This window comes from Candida tropicalis, assembly GCF_000006335.3.
Source record: "Candida tropicalis MYA-3404 genomic scaffold supercont3.9, whole genome shotgun sequence".
In the NCBI taxonomy this organism is placed as follows: Eukaryota; Fungi; Ascomycota; class Pichiomycetes; order Serinales; family Debaryomycetaceae; genus Candida; species Candida tropicalis.
In genome coordinates this window covers 133,705-157,020 of record NW_003020061.1, presented here as the reverse complement: position 1 = coordinate 157,020, position 23,316 = coordinate 133,705, and the positions used below count along the sequence as shown (strand labels likewise).

Here is a 23,316-nt window from a genome sequence, read left to right as displayed (position 1 = left end):
TCCATCCTTTTGTTGTTCCAAACTGAACCAATTTGAAACCAGACATCAGGTTGAGTTAATGGGTGTGGAGGATTATTCAAAATGTATTGGAAGCATTCCAATGCTGGTTGTAGTTTTCCTTGATGTTTATAAATGATTCCCAAACGAAAGTAGATTTCATTGGCCTTATCAAAGTTAGGATCCAAGTCCAATACTCTTACAAATGCTTCTTCGGCGTATTCCAATGACCCATATCTATCATACAAAATACCAATACCGTGCCATAACTTTGGAATATTTGGATTCTCTAAATAGAATAATGCACGTTGATAAGCAGCGTAAGCACGTTGCAAATCATCCAACATCAAATAACAGTGACCTAATAAACCCCAAGTTTCACCATTTTCTGGATGGAAATTAAGTGCTTGTTCATACAATTCTGCGGCTTTAAGAAATTGATCTTTTGAACGGTAGGTGTTGGCTAATTTGATCAAAGCTTCTGGATTATTTGGTGCATGTCTTAATGCAGCATCGTATGAAGATAAGGCTCTTTCAATATCACCTAAACTTTCAGCTAAAGAACCAATAGCCAACCAGGTAGAAGCGGTAGTGTCACTAAGAATAGCAGAGCCTGGTAATTGACCCTGTTGTTGTTGAGCTTGTTGTTGCTGCTGGGCCTGTTGATTTTGCTGTTGTTGAGCTTGTTGTTGTTGTTGCTGCTGTTGTTGTTGTTGCTGGTTGGCTGCTGCTGCAGCGGCTGCAACGATTATTCCGGGTCCACTTTGATGTTGAGCTTGTGCTTGAGCTTGTGCCTGGGCCTGTGCCTGTGCCTGTGCTTGTGCTTGAGCATGTGCTTGAGCTTGTTGGTGTTGTTGTTGAGCGGCAAGAGCTGCTGCTTCATGAGAATTCTGTGGAACACCAGTGGCATGTAAACCACCATTTAATGGAGGTGGTTGTTGTTTATTGCCCACTGCAATTGGGTGAGCTGTACTGTACATAATAATTACTAGTTCTTAATAATAACAACACCTTTATATATATATGTATAAATCAAATCTGTTGTTGTATCACCAAGTGGGAATAGATTTTTCTTTTCCTTTAAAACTTCGTAATTGTTGTTGTCGTTGGGAGGGAAAAAAAAAAGAAAAACAAAGGAGTATGAGATTTTTTTTTCGCTGGAGGAGTCGTTGACAGGTTTACTTTTTTTTCGTTCGCACAGGTTTTTTTTTCTTTCTTTCTTTTCTGTAATTTCAAGATTGAATCGGAGGTTACAAAAATTATGTGGGTTGGGTAAGGGCCTCTCAAACACACACTCTCTTTTTTTCTCTTTCAATAATCAATTAAAACAAAAACAACCAAAAAAAAAAAAATAAAAAATAAAAACACACACTTGTCAATATGGGAAAACAAAGAAAGGATAAATGTTCTTTTTGTTAGTGGATAGATATGTGACTAAGTGAGATGATGATTGTGAAATTATTCCTATGGGAATGGATTGTAAAATTGGATAGATAGATTTTAATTCAAAAAAAAAAAAGAAAGAAAGAAAGAAAGAGAAAACAAAAAAAAAAGGGAATTTAATTATCGTTGTTAAATTTTTTTTGGTTTTTTTGTTTTTTGTTAGTATTTAATTTTCTCGTTGTTCTTCAAAGTTGTTTGTGGTTGTCTTTGTCTTTGTCTTTGTTTTCTCGCTGTTATTTTAAATTCTTGTTTCTATTTGTATGATATGACAGTACAAAATAATCTGCAACAGCCAGAAAGAACTCAATTTGCAAAAAAAACAGGGTGTACATGAATGGGATACAAATTAGCCATTATGCACTACCTCGTTTATTTCCTTTTAAACGTAAAGGGGGACAAAATATTTATCACCCACTCTCACAAACAATACAAATACCAAAAAAAAAAAAAAAAAAAATTTCTTTTCTTGTTCATGATGGGGTGTAATAGATTTATGTTCCCCAAATTGTGCCACCCGTAAACTAAATTACACCCGGGTAGAAATTTCACTTGTTTGTCTGAAGTTTAAGAATTAAAACAATTCATATTCAGTATTCTGGGAGGCAAGCCAACTCTAATGTAATGACATCCAAATCATACATATGACATACATCTCACAATAATTTTCCATTTAAATAAAAAAAAATAAAAAATTAAACAACGACAATAACAGACATTAAATATTAATTGACGAGTAATTGCATACGTTGAGTCTTTTTATTTTTTTTTTTTTCTGATTCTTCTCTCAGCACGGGGTGTTGATCCTGCTGGATTTTTTTTTTTTTTTTTTTTGATGAATCTAGATTGTTGCGTGTGAATGATTAAAAAAAAAATTGTCTTATTTCCCGAACTTGTTCTTGAAATGGAAAATTAAATAAAATGCAGAACGTGACTCCTTTTTTTTTTCTTTTTTTTTTTTTTTTCTTTCTTTGGGGTTGCGTTTTATTTTTCCTTTGCTTTTGCTTTCACGTCTTTATCGGGGCAAAAGCATTTGTTCTATTTTTGTTCCTTGTTTTAATTTTTCTGGTGCAAACTAACCACCGTGTGGCTTACCCATATATTTATTCCTCCAACCAAAATAAAACAAATTAAAACAAAGAGTTTAGAAACACATTGACATTGATTGACTATATTATTCGTTAACTTAATAGTTGATAATCAAGTATTCAACTAAATCATCCTATCTCTGATTCGGATCATTGAAAATAATAACTCCTGCATTAAACAACAAACCATAGCAATAACGGATTAATCTAAACATGGAGGGTTTCGTGAATCCTGCAGGAATAATTTGCATAGATAAGGGTTTTTTTTTTTTTTTTTCTTTACTTTTAATTGAAATTCATGATTGGATCAATCATGATTGCTGTTGACTAATCTTTCACATTTAATCATCACTGGTTGTAAATGTATAAAGAAAAATGTGAGCCATAAAATAGTATGGTTTGCAACGATAGTCTCATTTTTTTTTTTTTCAATATGTTTGACAGCACAAAGTTGTCATTTACGAAAACTATTAACCAGAATTGATGACGCATAAAAGGAATGAAACAAAAAAAAAAATCTTACAACCAAAAAAAAGGATCTCTAGATTATGTATTCTACTTTGATTATTCCTATAAATGTAACTTCTTACCCTTTTGATCTCTAAACAGACTATTGAATCCCAATAAACTATTCAAATCTTTAGCCCATTGATTTTGATGTGTTGCAACACACCAAATTCCATTTTTACTGCCTGATTTTGAAATATCGGTTCCTGGAATAATATCTTCTGATGTAATATGTAATTCATCACCTGGATGTAAATCAGCTTGAGCAATACCATCTATAGTTAATTCAATCATGTTGTTTCTATTATTTTCCGATAATTTAATCATAATATCCGACAGACTAGGTAGTATCAAAGGTCTAAATGATAACGATCTAGGACAAATTGGGGTTAATAAAATACATGGAACTGCGGGATGAGTAATAGAACCACCCGCTGATAATGAATATGCTGTTGATCCAGTTGGTGTAGCCAAAATAACTCCATCAGCAAATGTGGTGGTGAAAAATTCATTATCAATATAAATATCCAATGACGTTAAATTAGGTAAACTTGCTCTATGAATTGTAACATCATTCATAGCATGAACCATTTCTTTAGTTTTAGTATTATCAACATTAACAGTACTTCCTTCTTCCAGTTTAAATTTCTTTCTAGGAAGTTTTGATTCTTCTCCATCACTATCATATCCATTCTTCCGAATCACATGACATTCCAATCTATTTCTATGTAATGCTTTACTTCTACTTTCATAAACTTCTTTAAAACTTAGTTTAAAATTCTTGAAATTAAATGGTAATAAAAATCCCAAAGTTCCCATAGCAAATGATAAAACAGGAGGTACGATAACATTCAGAAATAAACTAACTCCATGTAAAATTGTACCATCACCACCTAACGTTACCATTAATTCAGTTTTATCAACAATATCTTCATTTTTGCCGGTATAAATAACATGATTAATGGTTGGGTCAAATTTTGAAGTTTCTTCAGGATCTTCATATTCTTCAATTAATTCATCGGCAACTTCTTGATTAACTATAATATTAATTGATGGATATTCTTTATGTAAATGATTTATAAATTCAATCATTGCTGAATGTACTGAAGGTTCCCATGGCTTTTTAGCAATATATACATTTGCTGGTGGTGATCCCCTCCATATAACATTATATAATCTACTTGTTGATGATTTAATATATTCTGGTAATTTAGCTTTCGGTAATTCTGAGCATTGTTTAATTGAAAGTAATTGACTTGTTTCTGAAGTTGTCATTGACCTTATTAGTTGTTGATTATGGGGATTATAATGTAGAATCCTGTTGGAATTACGCAATATATTCCGACTAACAGGAAACATTAAACAAATAAATAAATAGATGGATAAAAAAAAATGAATAGATTAATGAAGAACAACAGCAAAAAAAAAAAAGATCGATGAAGTTTAACCTCGGGTACGACCTTATTAGTATTTTGGGGGGGGAATGAATGCTAATGATTTTCTTTGACTCAGTTGAACAAGAGGAAGAGGAGGAGGAGAAGAAGAAGGGGAAAAGGAAAAAAAAAATGACTTTTGTACACACTCACTCACTCACATACTCAATGGGTAAAGAGTGGTGTGAGTCAATTTTTGGTAATTCTTCTTTTTTTTTCCTGTAAACCTTTTTTTTATGTAATACTCCACAGTTTAAACAAGCTTTGTTGGTTTAAGAAATTCTAAGTTATAAAGGGTTTGAAAAATTAAAATTATATCATACTCTTTAGATAAATAGATAATATACCTTAAATTTATTGGAGGAACTTTATCTTCTGATTACACGCCAAACAAAAAAAAACTACAAAATCGAGAGCGTTCTCCTCTATGTGTGCATGTATCACAACTTAAATAAAAGAAAAACTTCCCTTTACAAGAACAAATTGCAAAAGCAAAAATACACTGGCTTTATAATTGCAAAAATAAATCAAAAACTTTCATTTTTCTTTAAATTCTAGTAATACACATAAATAAACAAGTAATATTTAATAATAAGGAGTGAAAAGAAACTATATTAGATTATTATCAATGTCTACTCTTCTTTGTTTAATTCTTCAATTTCTTTCAATTCCTCCTCAGTTGGTTTGTTAGCATCTTCCATTGGATGATCTTCATCTATTGGTTTAGCATCTTCTGGTTTGGATTCTTTTGGCTCTTCAGGTTTGGGTTCTTCTTCTGCGCGTGGCTCTTGAGATTTAGATTCCTCGAGAGTAATGGTCTCTGGCTTGGTTTCTTCAGATGGCTTAGATTCATCAGCTGTTTTAACTTCTTCGATTGATTTTGGTTCCTCGACTGGTGCTGGTTGTTCCTCTGGCTTAGATTCTTCTGGTTTAGATTCCTCTGGTTTAGATTCCTCATGCTTGGCTTCCACTGGTTTAGTTTCCTCATGCTTGGATTCCTCTGGTTTAGCTTCCTCTGACTTGGCTTCTTCTGGTTTGGCTTCCTCTGGTTTGGCTTCCTCTGGTTTGGCTTCCTCTGGCTTGGATTCTTCTGGCTTGGCTTCCTCTGGTTTATCGATGTCCATTGCATCTTCGTCTTTGTTATTACTTATATCCTTTTCACCTTTATCTTTATCATCATCTTCATAAAATTCATTATCTGGTTGTATTTGAGAATCACGGTTCATTTCGGATCCACCTTTAGTATCCATTGCTTCAGCTGTATCTTCTTCGACATCTCCCAAATCTTCAGGATCGTTTGGAACTTCATTCATTTGAACTGAAGGAGCGTGTTTGGTATTTTCCAAATTGGATATTATATTCAATAAAATCTTGTCCAAAAATTCAGGGGAATTTTGATTAAACATATTAGAAGGTCGAACATCTAATTTATAATCTGGACCATAATATTCATAATATTCATTATAAGGTAATTCATTGGGTAATTTAACATTATTCAATAATCCCAGCTCATATGCCCAGGTACGTGCCACATTTCTCATGGTATAACCACCTCCACCAAGAACCATTAATGGAATATTAAAAGATTTGACAAAATTAACACAATTTGCATGACCATTCATAGATAAATTAAAACATCCCAATCGATCCCCACTTAAAGAATCACCTCCACATTGTAAAACAATAGCTGATGGCTGATACCATTCAATAATTTTAGTAATCAAAGGTTCAAATACAGATTTATAAGTAGCATCATCAATACCATCTCTTAATGGGACATTAACTGCGTGATATTTCCCTTTGCCAACTCCAATATCTCTTAATTCACCGGTACCTGGGAAAAATTCCCCATATTTATGAAATGAACAAGTCATAACTCTATCAGTAGTATAAAATGCTTCTTCAACACCATCCCCATGATGAACATCAATATCAATATATAAAACTCTTGGATGATATCTTAATAATTCAATTATACCTAAAACAATATCATTTAAATAACAAAATCCACTTGCTTCTGATTTTTTAGCATGATGTAATCCACCAGCATAATTGATAGCAATATCACATTTCCCACGATTTAATCTTGCTGCACCTTCCATTGATCCACCACCACTTATACCACAATATTCAAATAATCCATCAAATACTGGACAATCATCACCAACATTAAATTTAATTTGTTCTTTAGTAAATAAATCTAAATTATCAGGATTAACTCGACTTATAAAATCAATATATTCATCTGTATGAAATTGACACATTTCTTGTTTTGTAGCTGGTTTAGCACGATAAATTTCCATTTTTTTATATAATCCATAATTCATAATTAATGAATGTGCCATTCTTATACGATGTGGTTTCATTGGATGCCCAGCACCATAAGCATAATTCCCTATATCTGCATCATAAAAATATGCAATACGTTTCTTTTGATTTGGATCTACTTTTAATTCATCAAATGGTAGATCAACATACATGGCTAATTGGTTGTTATTGTTGTTGGTTGTTTATTTTGTTGTCAATATTAAACATGGGAATTTTTCGTTGAACATTTTTTTTCTTCTTCTTCTTCTTTTTATTTTCTTTTCGTTACTTCTTCTTTCCATCAAGAATTTACTTACGTGTGTGGCGGGGCGGAATGAGAATACAATTAGTTTACAACCTTTTTTACTATTGTTATCAATATACACTTCTAACCTATACATCTATAACATTTGTCGCTTCACGTTCTCTTCTAATTCTGTCTTTATAGCTTCTCAATTGTTGATTGAGCTGGTTTTGTAATTCTGCATTATGAAGATATTTAGCATATGTTTCTTCATCAACTTTAAAATTAATCCCATTTCTATATTCACTCAAGATTGATTTACGATTAATATCAATAGGTAATAACCAAGTCCAAATATTAGGACCTAAAACCAGTTTTAGGTTCTCCTTAAATCCAAGATCAAAAATATTAGCTAATTTCTTTTGTTTCCCATTAGCATCAAATTCATAATTAAATCTAGTTTGATCATCATTTGATCCTCTTCCATTCCATTTTCTTTCTTGAAACTCGATAGTAGTTAAATTGCTACCACATAAATAAATGGAAAATAACGAGAAAACGCTAACAGCAAGTGAGAAAGCAAATGATAATACTAATAAAAACACAATATTCAATGAAATAAATTGATCTTCAAATAATCCTTCAGTGAGGAATTTATAGATAATGTACCCACATATAATGAATAAAAAAATACAATAAATTGAAACATAGCATAAAAATTGTATGAAAAATTTATAATTGAAGAATCCAATACATGTAGAAAACCAAGGACAATAATGATCCATTTTTAAAATACATTTCCCTGAACTTGAACAATGATGACATCTATCAGGTTTCCAAACTGAACATTTAGCACAATATCTAAATCCTTGAGTTCCATTTACTTTCATTGTATGTAATACCAAGAAATCAGGAGGTAATTCAACTGGATCCGTATCATATGGATTCTCTGAAATTCTTGATACATTGCTTATTTTCAACTCTTCATAATCTAATGGTGAACCAGGACCCACTAGTATAATTCTATAATATGTAAAGATACATAATGAATATAGAAGAATCCCAATAATGTTCAACACAGTTAATATGAATGATGATTGAATGAAATCAGGAACAACAAATAGTAGAACATATAAAGACCAAGTCAAGACAGATGTGCAAAATACTTTAGGAAACAAACTTGCTAAAAAGCAGCATGATGATTCTAATGTTGTCACAACTCTGTTATCTGAAATCATTGAATATTTATATAATATTGCCATCAATAGCTAAATATGCAGAATGTTTGTGGTTGTCTATAAAGACTACTGATTTTTTTTTTTTTTTTTTGGTGATCGGTTTTTTTTTTGCTGTTGTTACTTTGTCCCAATTTAGTCGTTTTTGTAAGATAATCGTGTAAAAAGTCTGTTTAGTCTACCGCGCCTTTCGCCAATGCAGTCTGGTCCACATTAGCTGGACCCTGGTCTTAATTAATACTGATAATTACATCTATTATCTACTTTGAAAAAAATCTATCTATACTATTCTACTTTTGATTTACTCTTTTGTTTCTTTTGTTGGAATTTAATTAATGCTTCATAGCCAATTCCACCAAAGACTAATCCAACTCCAAGCCATTGTTCTTTGGTTAAGAAATGACCAAATAAAATCACACTCAAGATCATACTCAACATTTTTCTTGTTACTGTTGCAGTAATCAATATAATTGAGTCAAACTTCTCCAAGATGATAAATACAAATATTTGACCTATTCCTCCACAAATAGCAAATCCAATTAAATCAAGTAATAATTCAGGATAATTAATAGCAAATGTTAAAGTTTTATTAAATTCATTTGATTGGAAAATTAAAGTATATAAAGTTGTCCATAAACAGATTAATAAATTCAAATTACACATTAATTTCCCACCCGTTATTTTGTCATTTAATTTGAGTTTAAATAATTGATCTTGACTTGAATTAGTTAATCCATCTAATAACATTGAACCAATTAAAAATAACATTCCTAAACTTGTATTTCCATCATTGATTTTGGTCTTACTACTAGCATGTCCCATAGTGAAAATTGTAACCCCAAATGTAACTAAAAGTGCCACGATATATTTATAAATCGGAAATTTGGTTTGATAAAATACAAAATGAATAAACATAACTGGAATCAATTTACATGATTTGGCTAACAAATAAGCTAAATAATCTAAATGATTTAATGATTTATATCCAATAGGTGAAGCCAAACTAGATGTAATTGAGATTAAAATCATATACTTCAAAACATTGGAATTTTGTTTCCCATTTTTAAAGAATATATTAAATGGATTAGATTTATGAGTTATATAATTATAAATCAATCCAATTATAGATGCAAATAATGATTGGATAATATTAATGATTAAAGGTGATTGAAAATATTCATTGGTTGATCCATATGGTTTGGTATTAATACGTTCTTGTAAAATAGACCACGTTAAAAATGTACCATATAATCCAAGAACACATGTTATTAAAGTGAATACACTCCCTTGGTGTTGTTTCATTGACTTGGGTTGGTTAATTAGGTATCACTTCGAAGGAAAAAGAAACCAAGACATATACAGTAAAATACTAAAAGATACGTCAACTTTGGCTGAAAAAAAAAAATTTTTTTTTTCTTCATTCAACGATGTACCGCGACGTGTTGAAGTACACGTAAATATCATAACAATACTTTACAAATCAATATTTTTAATTTATTAATACAAAAGGCACATTTCACTTCCCGCCCCTCAACCTATTTAACTACGACCAAAGAAACCAAATAATCCACGTTTCTTAGAAGGAGAATCTGATGATTCAGTTGCTTCTTGTTGTGGTTGTTGTGGCTGTTGAGCAACAGGTTTTCTTTCTTTGGATTTATCCAAATCATAAGAAATATAATTGAATGCAATATCAAATAACACCGGTTTACACATTATTGGTTCAATTTTCTTAAAGTTGATAATTGATAAATCATCTTTTGGAAATTTATTGATGTTTTCCAAAGTATAGTTCGAAGTACCCTTTGAAGATTCAAATTGAGCACTGATTTGGGTTTGTAAAATCTTCTTTTTAATATCGGCTCTGAAAATTCCAATTTGTTCGTTATTACTTATATCAAATGGGAACTTGGTCTTGTAAAATTCTTCAGCAATTGATATTTCTTCGTCAATGTATTGGTAAATTTTCAAGGATTCACCAAACAAGGACTTGAATTGATATGATTCCGCTATGATTTGGTATTTCTTATAAGTAAAGTATTTTTCCAAATTGCTTAATGAATAGTATAAATCGTCGTCATTATAAACACCCGGCAAATCTTTCAATTCTTGAACAATGGCAATGACACCATTGTATAATCTAATGGCATCTTTGTTATCATCAATACTGGCCAATTGTCCAATCAACAACACATCTCTTTTCAATTTTGTAAACAACAAGTTATAGTTGATATAAGTCAACAAGATGGCTCTGTTTTGAACTTGTTCTAAATCATCATCATCTTGGTTCTTTTCGGTGTCAACTTTATGTAAATTCAAAACTTCCAACCATTCTGTTATAATTGAGTCGAATTTATTGATATCATTGGTTTGATCCCAGTGCAAGTTGTTATTCAAGTTTGAAATTTTGAAACTGACCTCATCGTTGTAAATCAAAGCCTCGTGATTTCTCCAGTTGATTTCTTTAGAAACTTCAACTGAGCTAGAAATATCAGTAGTATATTTTTCATCAATTAAACTCAATGCAGGCTTCAAGAATGTAATTTCATCATCGTGACAATATTTACGTGAAATAGACTTCAAGTCCGTGGTTGAATGTAAATCCAACTGATTGATGGCTAACTTCAATGAAGGGTCAACCAAAGTTTCATTCAATTCAGCATATAAAGTTTTACTAAATGACTCTTCTTGGTTTTCTTCATCCCCTTCATTGATTGTTTGATCTTGGTCATACAAATAATCCAAACAACATTTAGCAATTGAAAACGAGTTAAGAACTTTTGACCATTTTTTCTGGATGATTGATAATTGACCAACAATTAAAGCGGTGTATATAAATAATTCAATTCTAATATTACTGTTTGTTTCATCTTTAGTCAAGTCCAATAAATCAACAGCATGATTCAATGATCGTTTAAATTTGGTAATCATTAAATTCTTGTAGTTTTTCTTCAGTTTCTCATCAATTTCCATCAAGTTTTTAATTTCCAATCCGTACAAAATATCTCTTTCAGCTAAAAACAAATAAACCAATCCAGATTTCTTATTACTGTTGTATTGTTCAGGGGAGAGCTTTGGAAATTCATATTTCTTGGTGTTGGAATTAATCAATCCCAATTCATGACGTAAATTCTTCAACTGTCTGTTAACTCTCTTTCTTTGTTTTTTAAAATCATTAGATGTCACTAAATAAGCACTCATACGAGCACCTAATGTGTTAGATAATGGGGAATCCATTGTTAGGTATGAAATTTATATCAATATTGACCTTTTACTATCTGGATGTGTGCCTCGTAAGGAAAATTTTTCCTTCGCCTTTTTTTTTTATATTTATTTTTTTCGTTCGCCTGTTCGTTGAGTTGAGAACTCAAGGGTATTTTGATTTTGATCGCACGACTACTAGGCCAGTCGTAATTGACCTACAGTTGGAGCAATGGGGCATTCATATCAATAACATAAGAAAGCTATCAAGTTACATGGTCTAATAGTTACTCTTATTTCTGTTAGTATACGTATTTAGTATGTGATTTTATTGTCTAATAAAATTTTTTTTGCCAACTTTTTGCTGAAAATGTTTACAAATTTTTAATAAATATGATAAAACTCATGAGAAATTGAATCATTGTAATGAATATTTAACTTAGATACTAAAACAAGCCACTTTTACTCGTGCTAACTTATTTAGTTCAGAATTTAAATAATATTATATCCTAAAATGAATGATTACATACTTTAGTCATACTACAGTAGGCGAATTCAAAAATTCCACCATCAACAAATCACCTCTCGATAGCTCAGTTGGTAGAGCATTAGACTGTAATGGATCACAATTGGTTGCAAATCAACCAACCTTGCCATCTAATGGTCGGGTGTTCGACTCACCCTCGGGAGAATTTCTTTTTTTTGATTTAAAAATCTTTATTTTGCAACTTGCATGTTGCACAAAAAAAAGTTTAACTCAGTCTTTTAATTTTTTTACTTGTTATATCGTACATTATAGAATATATAGAAAATTTCTTGCTAATTCTTAATCATCCTTTTTGTTTTCACCTTCTTTATTTTTATTTTCAAATGTTTCTTTTGCTTCGACTTCTGCGGCATAAACTTTACAATACTCATCGGATCGCCTCAAAGCACAGTCAAGATTAGTGTTTGTTCTGAAACCCTTTTGTTCATGTGCTAACAATTTAGGATTAGAATTCTCAAATAATAATGACCGCAAAATACCTTTAAGATGAACAAGATCAACAGTTGCATCACGCCTGGTGATTGTGAATGTCATATAGTCCATGAGACTTCCATCTTTTTCCTTTTCAATATTCCATGAAGAAATACCATTTGGAATGATTAAATTTTTCGCAGTACATAATCCTTGACCAATCCACCATTCTAAAACTTCAATTCCAAAATCATTAAATGAAGATACATAAGAGAATTTATATTCCCTCTTATCTTTCATGAATACAATCAAGTTTGGACGATATAAATGTGTACCACAACCACATTCTTTTAATACTGCTCTAGCAAACCCAATCCAAATTTGACGTCCTTCAGGAATTCTCAATTTTAAATCGTCCAATTCTGGTAGTTTATGTTCATCTAAAATTCTGTTGATACTTACTAATTCAGTACCACCATGGAAAGATCCAGATCCCATATAGTCATTCACTTCATATTCCCATTCACAATTATCTTCATCATACAATGAACATTTTAATATTTTAGTATCTTTAAATTGATAAATAAAATATAAATGAGTATCAAATCCTTTTTCTTTTCTCATTTCATAATCTAAAAACAATCCCCAGTTTTTCTCTGTTCCCCTGCGTTCATTATTTGGCCTAATCATTTCTTTAATTTTAATATACTCCATAGAATGCATCTTTTTGTCAGGCAACTCCTCAAGGTTGTTTTTTCCCTTCTGAGTTCTCCATAACCATCCCAAGAAGATAGATCTGTACTTACCATATTTGACAACACTTTTTCCATCATTTTGAGCCTCAGTTTCTTTGATTTTCCTATGTGGAGAATTGTAAATGATTATTGGTTCTTCATCCCCATTCTTGTTTATAATAACTTGAATTCTTGGATCTTCAATTCCATAAAACTGACCTATTTTCACTTTAGCATTATAGTATAATGGAATTGGTGCAAATTGAGGGTATTGAACTGGTTTGTATGTACCATCTTCTTTTCGAATCATTAACTCAACATGATCCAATTCGTTCCAATCTCTATCAAATACCTGTAGATAGCTCAATGAAATAACACCATAGCCTTGATCCGTATCGGTATATACAATTCTTGAAATCATTAAATGAATGCCATATTGTTTCAACCAGACGGAACTTCCTATTAGTTGATACCAATGGTCAGATATGGTTCCTTCCTTTAACTGAGTAGGAAGTTCTGGGAAGAAGACTTTAACTTCTTGATAGTATAAACTATTTTCGTCCACGAATCTTTGAAGAATTTTAGTCAAATTGGAGTTCTTATTATAAGCAGGACTAGCCTCTACTTTGATGTTTGATGATAATTCCAGACATTGATCTAGATTTGAAGAAGCGGTACCTGAATCAAATAATTCAACATCATAAGGTTTGTAAGGAATACCATTTGGGATTTTATAGGTAAACCTGTTTCTGTAAATTAAATCTTGTGGATCCAAAGCCAATTCCAAATCCTTGATATAAAAATTGACCAATTTTCTATCATTTAATTCAAAGTTATTGGGGAAAATAATAGTCCTCTTATCAGAATATTTCGTTTGTTGTTCCAGCAACTTTTGCTCATACTCCTCTGTTGTTGAAGTAGTATTCGTCCATTCCGGTAATACGTCGTATCCAGAAGTTACTAGTATTGTTCCAATGGAAAACACAGCAATAATAAACACTAGAGTCAAGAGCATTGTCCTCTGTTTAATAGGCTTTCTAGAAACCCCCAATTTGGAATACGAAACTGCATTCAATAGTGACTTCATTTGGTGAATAGAAACGAAAAAGTCTTGGTTGAAAAGAAATGGTTTAAAGAAGAAAACAGAATTGTTGATAGTGTTTTACTATGAAATCAACAAACGGAGTTATCGATACATGTATCTACAAAAAAGTAGATACAATAAAATAAAAAAAACACGAACACGTTGCATATCGCTCATTTAGTGGAATCAGAAACCTATATTTTTTTCATTTAGTTTCCATTCAAACTGTTCAGACAGTTCAGCTTTCGATTTTCATTACTTTTTTATATTCTTGGGAATACCAAACGTATAATACAGACAATAGAATATGCACTAAAAAAAAAAATAGGGAATAAATCTCGTGACGCACGACTGACACGGCGATTCGGACTAAAACTTTTGCTTGATGAAATGCAAAATGCAAAATGCAAAAACGAATGTTGTGTTTATGTTAAATTTTGTTATTATCTATCTTGGCCAAAGACAATATGCAACGATCGACAATGAGAGCAATATCTCTTACATGTTACCACTTATTGTCAATGTTCATCATGGTGAGCTACCAATACAGTACAATGAACAGCATTGTTCAACCCAATGAATAGTCATCCGGCTTTAAGAAAGATAAAGAATGCTATGACCTATCTTTAGTGATTAGAATACACACAGCTATAAATTTTTACTATGGGCGCATATGTACTCTTGTTCAAGACACAAAAAAAGATCGTGTCTAAACCACACTAGTTTTAATGCCACAAAACTGCATGAAACGTTCATACTCACAAAGGCTCAGGAGCATCAAATAATAAAAAAAAAAAACCAAAAAAAAGGAGTGAACATCACAGACAAACACGGTTTTTGTCTAATGAATAATAAGACAATAAACTAGAATTTAATCAAGAAAGGCCGAGTGGAAAGCATTCCTTATATGGATATAGAAGCTAAAATTAGAATATAATTGATAACGCACGTTTCCTCTTGCTGTTACAGTAAGTTTCCACCTTTAGTTTTCAACTTTTTACCTAACATGATTTATTAGTTGTTGTTGAAACCTGTAGTATATAGATTTTCAAATTCTCTTCATCCTGATTTGCATAATCTGCAGTTTCAATTCCAAGTGCTATGTCTTGTACCGCATCTCCCTTTGTGTGTTCTCCAGATACTGAGCCATTTATTCGTAAACCAATGAGCAATTCATCTCTAATTTGCGTGAATTTGTTTATGTGGCAATTGGTGTTATCCATGCTTTATATGTGCTTCAGTTCTTTTGTATTTATGAACTTTGCCAACAATAACGATAATACTCGGGATGTTTTTCACCTCTCTTTTACTCGAGATGGTTACATTTTGTAGATGTTTGGCACTATATAGTGCTCGTATTTAATGTACTGTTCATAACTCTAATGGATATTTATAGTTTTCTTCTTTTTATCCACAAACCTAACTTGATAGTTAATTATAAAAGATCAGAATATTGACTTGGACTAATTGCTCGACACTATCATATAGGAAACTGTATTTATACACCAAGTGTGGTAAATTCCATTCGGCGAATAATCATTTACAGTGTTCTTCATCCACGTGCAGAAAGAGTTAATTAAAAAAATATAGGGAACCATTGTAATATTACATTCAATAGTGTTGTTCTTTCTCAAAAGGGAACTATTGTAAAAGGTAAAAAAAAAAATAATAATATCAAATACAATGAACCGCCTTCATGATAATTATAACTTGAAGAATAAGAATGAAATGTGACACAGCCTCCTTAATAAACTACATCATTCATTAAAAATTATTCGTTTTGGATGTTAAATACAGAGTCAAGATAACTGGCAACTTTACCGTTGAATTACAGGCTATTTTTGGGATCTCCACAACTGCCATCAAGGTTTTATCTTTTAAACTGTAATGTACGATTAAAGTTAACCTTAATCACAGAATTTATTATTAGAAATAATACCAAGCCTGTAGATTTAAAAACCTACACTAATTTAACTTTCTATTTTTCAAGGGCTTAGCGGAGATCCGTTGCATGGAGAGAGAGAGAGAGAGATCTAGACTTTTTATTCGTAACACCCACAGAGAATTATACTACCTCTTTGTTATCTTATGAAGATGATACGATGGTTAACCTGTGAGTAAAACTTTAGGTATAGACTAGCTCCCCTTTGTTGTATGTTTTCCAAAGGAGGAGAACTATGGAAATATTGGATGTTCAGTAAATAATAAGTAGCATTGCATTCATACATTCTAGAATCGAGAAAAAACATACTATCATTATAATGGTATCAAATTTTTAAATATATATTATTGATTCTATCCTATATCTTACTTAATAAGAATCTTCACTAATCCTTTTTCTCTTCTTCTTTTGGTTTATTGGCTTCTTCAAATGCTTTAACATTTGCCCCATATATTTTACAGAATTTGTCAGAACCATTCAAAGCACAAGTGACTGGAGTATTAGTATGGAAACCCTCCTGGTTAGTATTCAACAATTTTGGATGTGGATCGTCAAATAATAAACCGTTCAATATGCCTTTCACATAAACGACATCAACAGTTGCATCTCTTCTTGAAATGGTGAAAGCTAAGTAATCAGTTAAGCTGTCATCTTCTTCATCCTTTTCAATACTCCATGCTGATATACCATTAGGAATAATCAAATTTGTACCACTACACAAACCTTTACCTTCATGCCATGGTAAGATTTCAATTCCCAATCCAGCAAATGATGAAATATAAGCAAATTTATAATTCTCTTGATCTTTCATCAACACAACCAAGTTTGGTCTATACATTTTTGGACCACAACCACAACCTTTCATCATAGCTCTAGCAAATCCAATCCAAATTTCACGTCCTTCAGGGAATCTATCGAGTAAAGCTTCAAGCTTTGGAGAATTACTTTCCAGGATAATTTGATTAATGTTGATTAATTCACTACCACCATGCATTGATCCAGCACCCATGTAGTCATCTTGTTGAAATTCCCATGAACATGGTTCATCTTCATAAATTTTACATTTTAATACTTTCAAGTTCTTGAATTGATAAACAAAATAAATAAAGTGATCGTAACCATATTCTAATTTATCTTTATAGTTGAAGAACATTGCCCAATTTTTTTCAGTTCCTTTTCTTTTTCTGTTTGGTCTTAAAATTTCTTTAACTTTAATATATTCCATATTATTAACTTGATCATCATTGATGGGCATTTCTTCTAAATTAGATTTACCCTTTTGTGTTTTCCATAACCAACCCATAAAAATTGATCTGTAGCTGTTAAATTTGACTGTACCTTCACCATCGTTTTCAAAGTCAGTAGATGCAATCTTTCTATGATGGGAATTGTAAAGGATGATTGGCTCTTCATAACCACTTGGACTGGTAATAACTTGAATTCTAGGATCTTCAACTCCATAATATCTACGGGAGATTTGGTTTGGATTATGATAAACTGGAACTTGGGCAAATTGTGGATACAAAATTGGTTTATAACTACCGTCTTCTTGAGGAACAATCAATTCAACATTATCCAATTCTTTCCAGTTTCTATCAAACACTTGTAAATATGTTAAAGAAAATTGAACAGTACCTTGATCTTTGACTGTGTAAACAATTCTTGAAACCATCATATGGACACCATATTGTTTTAACCACACGGTACTTCCAATTAATTGATACCAATGTTTATCAATTGTATCTTCGTCTAATTCTTTCTTCAAATTTGGAAAGTATGGTTTGAGTTCGTTGTAATACGGACTATTTTCCATCATGAATCTGGTTAAAACTTTTCTCATATCTGCATTCTTGTTATAAGCGGGACTAGCTTCAACAGGCATTTTTGTTTGGAATTCATCACATTTATCTTCAGAAGCAGAATCGGAATTAGCACTAAATAATTCAAATTCTTGTTGACTAAAAGACAAATCGTTTGGTAATTTGTAGGTGAACCTATTTCTAAATATTAAGTCTTCTGGATCTAAAGCTTCTTCCAATTCTTCAACATAATACTCAGCAAGTTTAGCATCCGATTTTGGAAAATCATTTGGGAAGATAATAGTTCTTTTATCACGATGATTAGTTTGCTGATTATCTATTACCTTTGAATGTTCTTCTTCATTTTGGTATGAGTTTGTTGTTTCAAAATCAAATTTGGTATAAGCGAATGTGGTTGAAAGAGTCACTATTGCTAAAACAACCAACAAAAACAACACGAGCTTGTTCTTTCTTATTGGAGATTTGGTATTACCCAACTTTGTATAAGAAAATGAATTCATAAATTGACTAAACATTGCAGTGATTGTTGTCAATATATGAAGTAGTCTTTTAATATGAAAAGTAAATAAATAATTAAAAGATCACCTTTCAATATGAAAAAAAATAAAGGAAAAGAAGGTAAAATAAAATAATTGCTTTGGGGATTTTGAAGTTATTTTTTTTTTCTTTACCTTGCTAGCATTAGACAATCAAGTGGAATAATCTAACTATAATCAAACAAGTTTATGAACAGGAAATGTAGAATATAGACTGGTATAGAGGGGAGAGGTTAAAGGCGTTAGTATTAGATCTATAGTGCATCAATCCAAATACTACAAGTCTTTTACCATTTGTACTGCAAAATCTCTGTGACACAAAACCGACCATACTTTTAGACGCACATTTTAGCTCATTTGGGTTGACCATATGCAGACTTCCATTATTTTATGAAAATTCAATTAAAGCAAAGAGGAAGTTGGCATGTGGACATCTTTAATTCACGCAATTCTCATGCAAACATAATAGCATTACGAATTCTGGTAATTATTATTCTAACTAGTGAAGAGTTATATCTCCTTTTCTGACAATTACACAAGTTGGATCTTTATTTCTTACAAAATTCAATTTCTTTATTTGTACAACAAACTAGTTTTTTCAAAAATTTCAATTTTCTTGCTTGTTCTTACTGATTTTAATTAATTGAACTTTAGATCGATTTAGCCTAAAATGCTCAATCTAGGAAATACAGAGACACCAATTTTGTTCTACGAAATTCTTTAACTCCAGTCAAATTTCTCAAAACGTCGTATACGTATGGTATTCATGCACGCTTGTTGACTAAAATTCTTCAGAAAATTGTTCTTCTTTTTTTAGATTTTTATCGAGCCATTCGATAAACTCGAATTTTACTGAATATATTTTCTTCGTTCTTAGACAAACCATTGTGATTACAAATCCATCTGTGGAAATCCGTAAAATATATTGTTTGTCGTTTTTTTATTAATATTATTTTTTATTTTTTGCAATGTAGCAATCCAAATGCGCCAGACAACTTGTGGATTGTAACTGCTTACATGATATACAAATCTGAGAAGCTACAGAGTACATTTGTATATTCCAGTTTGAACGGATTTAACCGGTAGTGAATTTTTAATTTGTCAACATCGTCTTTACCACCCATTATTGTGAAGCTATACTCAGAAAATTGAGCTCTACAATCCAACAGACGGAAATATCAAAGTGCATACAGAAATGCCCATGAAAACACTAAAAATAATTTGTATTCATTAAAAGCAAATCTATTAATAATATACATAAAAAAAAAACAATTGTCAAGTTTGTGCAATCCATGTTTTGAGCACCTGTACCACTGCAGTTGAGCTATTATGCAATTAAATGATACATTGAAGATCCACTCACAACAATTTAGATTGTGAATAAAATCGCGCAGATCAAGAGATAGAATCGCAGTTGAACAGTTTCTCCTGTTCAGTACAGTTAGATCAAGGAATACTCTTTTTTTACTCTATTAGAATTTAACTAGATTATAGATTCCACAAGAGATTATGCAAATGAATAAATATACAGAGTAATGAAGTTTTACCCAAATAACGAGGCAACAAGTAGTACGCTGGATTGCTGGTTTAAAAATTTATGATCTCGTATTTTTTTTTTTTCATCCTTGCGGTAGAACAAGAATAGTAGTACCAGGTACTTGTAAACGTTGCTTTCTAATAACTAGACATTCTCATGTTGACACGCTGATATCAATGATGAATCATCAACTGGATTCAGAACTAGCGACAAACAACCTTGCAGTATTTGAAATTATGAGAATACAATAAAGCTGCTCTTATTATGGCCGTGTCAGACAAATAGTTTGTTGTCTTTTCAAACACTATTTATTGACCAGTTCACGTGGACCAACACTCCATAGAACTTTTTATACTTGTTGTGAATTGTTACATTTCTTAGATCTATATACCCTATTCTCACAATATTTATCAATAACTCTACTACTGCTTCTTTTCTTCCTTTGGCTTTTCTGGTTGGTTTAATTTCTCAAATGCTTTGGTGGTAGCAGCATATACTTTACAGAATTTATCCGAATATTCTAAAGAACATGTAATATGAGCATTGGTTGCAAAACCTTTTTGTTCGCCAACCAACAATTTAGGTTGTGGATTATCAATCAACAAGGCATTCAATAGTCCTCTCATGTGAACAACTTCTACGGTTGAATCTTTTCTGGAAATAGTAAATGCCATATAATCGGTCAATTTGTCACCTTGTTTTTCAATGGTCCAACTGGAGATACCATTAGGAATAATCAAGTTCTTACCTTCACATAAACTTTTACCTTCATCCCAAGGCAAGATTTCAATACCCAAACTAAAGAAGGACGACACAAAAGCAAACTTATACTCGTTGTTTTCTTTCATTAAAACAACCAAATTTGGTCTATAAAACTTGGAAGCACAACCACAATCAATCATAACGGCTCTAGCAAGACCAATCCAAATTTCACGACCATTTGGAATTTTGTCAATTATGCTCTGGACTTCAGGATAATCATATTTTTCAAGTACGTCGTAGACATTGATTAACTCACTACCACCGTGCAAAAGACCAGCACCCATGTAGTCATCTTGCTCGTATTCCCAGGTACATGGTGCATCATCATAGATTGGGCATTTTAAGATTTTCAAGTTCTTGAATTGGTAAACAAAATAGACATAATTATCGTAACCATATTCTAATTTCTCTTGATGGTTGAAAAACATAGACCAGTTTTTTTCCTTAGAACTACGTTTACCATTTGGTCGTAAAATTTCTTTGACTTTAATATATTCCATATTTTTAAATTGCTCATCATTGATTGGAACTTCCTCAATATTAGATTTACCCTTTTGAGTTCTCCATAACCATGCCATGAAAATAGATCTATAACTGTCAAATTTAATAGTACCTTCAACATCATGTTCAAATTCAGTACCCTTGATTTTTCTATGATGTGAATTGTAAACAATCAATGGTTCCTCATAACCTTGTGGATTGGTAATGAGTTGTATTCTAGGATCTTCAACACCATAAAATCTACCCTTTGTTTGCTTCTCATTGTGATAAACTGGCATAGGAGCAAATTGTGGATACAGAATTGGCTTGTAGGAACCATCATCTTGAGGAATAATCAATTCAACATTTTCTAATTCATTCCAATCGCGATCAAACACTTGGAGATAAGACAATGATATAACTGGTTGAACTTTTTGACCAGATTTAGTGTAGAAAACCCTGGATATCATTAAATGGACACCGTATTGTTTCAACCAAACTGAACTACCAATCAACTGAACCCAATGTTTTTTATAACTTCCGTCTTCTAATTGGGTTTTCAAATCTGGGAAAAACCTTTCAACTTCATCGTAATACTCACCTCTTTCCAACATAAATCTGGTTAAAATTTTCTTCAAATCAGATGATTTATCCAATGGTTGACTACCTTCTACTTTGATCTTTTTATTGATTTTTGAACATTCCTTTTCATTAGCTTCGTCTGACCAAGCGCCAAATAAATCGATTTCATCTGGAGTGTATTTTAAATTAGTTGGCAATCTATGAACAAATCTATTTCTGAATACCAAATCTTCTGGATCTAATGCTTTTTCTAAATCTTGAAGGTAATAAGAAACAAGTTTACTATCCGCCATTGGAAAATCATTTGGGAAAATGATAGTTCTTTTATCACGATAGTTTGTTTGTTGTTCAGTTATTAATTTTTCATGTTCTTCTGTGGTTGGCAAATAATCATCAAGAAGATCGGATCGACAATATACAAGTGTAGTTGCAATAGTTAAAACCGCCACTATAAATATTAACAAAATGCCTGTCTTCCCTTTTCTTATGGGTGATTTGGTTGCAGGTAGTCTATTGTAAAGTAATGAGTTTAATAATTGGGAAAACATAGTAGACAGAATGAATTTGCAATCGGCCAAAGTTAAGAAGAAGATAGATTTTTTCTTAACAAAAAAAAACAGATAAAAAGAACAAATATTCCAGAAGGATAATAAATTAATTCAAAAATTGATTAAATTCTGATTTGTACGTTAATGTAGAAGATGAGAAAGTACTTTCAGGAATCCAGTTAACTTTCCTAATTTTGAAATACCTCATAATGTAAAATTATGTATATACCACTATTTCAAAAATTACATGAACAAGGACAAAAAGAAGAAAAAAAAAGAAATTGTGATGCAAACTAAAACAAAAATACAATTGTGCATGAAATAGGACAATATCGAACTAGGCCACATATATTACACAAATGTATTGTGTTTAGCACAAGAGATTCAAGAGATTCATAGGACTTCATTTGCAGGAAGCTGCGGTTACTTGTTATTGGTAGAATGAGAGACTTGTTTACAAGTTGGCAATGTCCATCATTTTTTTTTTCATACTGATTGGTAGCAAACATTCTATCGAAATATCTCGTCACATTGCATTCACTATTGTAAAGTTGGTAGATAAGCCTCATGATCTAGTTTACAGAATTTGATGGCTTTTTTTTTAAAATTTAAATCTGTTACAACGTATTTTGGTGTTATGCACGTGTTTAGCTTCCAAGTTGTGAAAAAGGTAGTTCGTTTGACGAATTAAATGTTTGCTGCAGAAAATCTTAATGTATGAAAAATGAAAAGAGAAATTTTTCTTTTCTTTGGGTAATTTTTCGTTCCCCTTTATTGTTAGTTAAACCCGATGGGAATGGATGACCAGCGAATGGAAATATTTTCGACTCAAGTTGGCTAGTCCATATATGGGTTGAATATAATTAGGTCCTAAATTTGAA

The 23,316-nt window shown here is 31.6% G+C and overlaps 9 protein-coding genes and 1 non-coding gene across 10 annotated transcripts; 1 reads left to right on the top strand and 9 right to left on the bottom strand. All coding sequences in view use genetic code 12, as the record gives it.

Moving 5' to 3' along the window:
- Window positions 1-2: 2 nt before the first annotated feature.
- CTRG_05637 (tetratricopeptide repeat protein) lies at window positions 3-977 on the bottom strand (the record flags this gene model as incomplete). Its single annotated transcript, XM_002551293.1, has 1 exon — window positions 3-977. A coding segment is annotated over one exon (975 nt), but the record flags the coding sequence as incomplete, so codon positions are not given.
- Window positions 978-3,095: 2,118 nt separating this feature from the next.
- POS5 (NADH kinase) lies at window positions 3,096-4,391 on the bottom strand (the record flags this gene model as incomplete). The annotated part of the gene is made up of 1 exon (XM_002551292.1): window positions 3,096-4,391. One exon carries the CDS (start codon window positions 4,389-4,391, stop codon window positions 3,096-3,098), a length of 1,296 nt encoding a protein of 431 aa, XP_002551338.1.
- Window positions 4,392-5,097: 706 nt separating this feature from the next.
- RPD31 (histone deacetylase) lies at window positions 5,098-6,945 on the bottom strand (the record flags this gene model as incomplete). The annotated part of the gene is made up of 1 exon (XM_002551291.1): window positions 5,098-6,945. The coding sequence occupies one exon, from the start codon at window positions 6,943-6,945 to the stop codon at window positions 5,098-5,100; it is 1,848 nt and encodes a 615-aa protein (XP_002551337.1).
- Window positions 6,946-7,165: 220 nt separating this feature from the next.
- On the bottom strand, window positions 7,166-8,278 carry CTRG_05634 (palmitoyltransferase; the record flags this gene model as incomplete). The annotated part of the gene is made up of 1 exon (XM_002551290.1): window positions 7,166-8,278. The coding sequence occupies one exon, from the start codon at window positions 8,276-8,278 to the stop codon at window positions 7,166-7,168; it is 1,113 nt and encodes a 370-aa protein (XP_002551336.1).
- A 258-nt stretch (window positions 8,279-8,536) lies between these two features.
- On the bottom strand, window positions 8,537-9,553 carry HUT1 (Hut1p; the record flags this gene model as incomplete). The annotated part of the gene is made up of 1 exon (XM_002551289.1): window positions 8,537-9,553. One exon carries the CDS (start codon window positions 9,551-9,553, stop codon window positions 8,537-8,539), a length of 1,017 nt encoding a protein of 338 aa, XP_002551335.1.
- A 237-nt stretch (window positions 9,554-9,790) lies between these two features.
- On the bottom strand, window positions 9,791-11,488 carry CTRG_05632 (signal recognition particle subunit; the record flags this gene model as incomplete). The annotated part of the gene is made up of 1 exon (XM_002551288.1): window positions 9,791-11,488. The coding sequence occupies one exon, from the start codon at window positions 11,486-11,488 to the stop codon at window positions 9,791-9,793; it is 1,698 nt and encodes a 565-aa protein (XP_002551334.1).
- Window positions 11,489-12,034: 546 nt separating this feature from the next.
- On the top strand, window positions 12,035-12,143 carry CTRG_06411. The gene has a single exon. It is a non-coding gene; the product is annotated as a tRNA-Tyr (tRNA).
- Window positions 12,144-12,278: 135 nt separating this feature from the next.
- CTRG_05631 (beta-mannosyltransferase) lies at window positions 12,279-14,231 on the bottom strand (the record flags this gene model as incomplete). The annotated part of the gene is made up of 1 exon (XM_002551287.1): window positions 12,279-14,231. The coding sequence occupies one exon, from the start codon at window positions 14,229-14,231 to the stop codon at window positions 12,279-12,281; it is 1,953 nt and encodes a 650-aa protein (XP_002551333.1).
- A 2,324-nt stretch (window positions 14,232-16,555) lies between these two features.
- CTRG_05630 (beta-mannosyltransferase) lies at window positions 16,556-18,505 on the bottom strand (the record flags this gene model as incomplete). Its single annotated transcript, XM_002551286.1, has 1 exon — window positions 16,556-18,505. One exon carries the CDS (start codon window positions 18,503-18,505, stop codon window positions 16,556-16,558), a length of 1,950 nt encoding a protein of 649 aa, XP_002551332.1.
- A 1,980-nt stretch (window positions 18,506-20,485) lies between these two features.
- On the bottom strand, window positions 20,486-22,435 carry CTRG_05629 (beta-mannosyltransferase; the record flags this gene model as incomplete). The annotated part of the gene is made up of 1 exon (XM_002551285.1): window positions 20,486-22,435. One exon carries the CDS (start codon window positions 22,433-22,435, stop codon window positions 20,486-20,488), a length of 1,950 nt encoding a protein of 649 aa, XP_002551331.1.
- Between the last annotated feature and the right edge of the window lie 881 nt (window positions 22,436-23,316).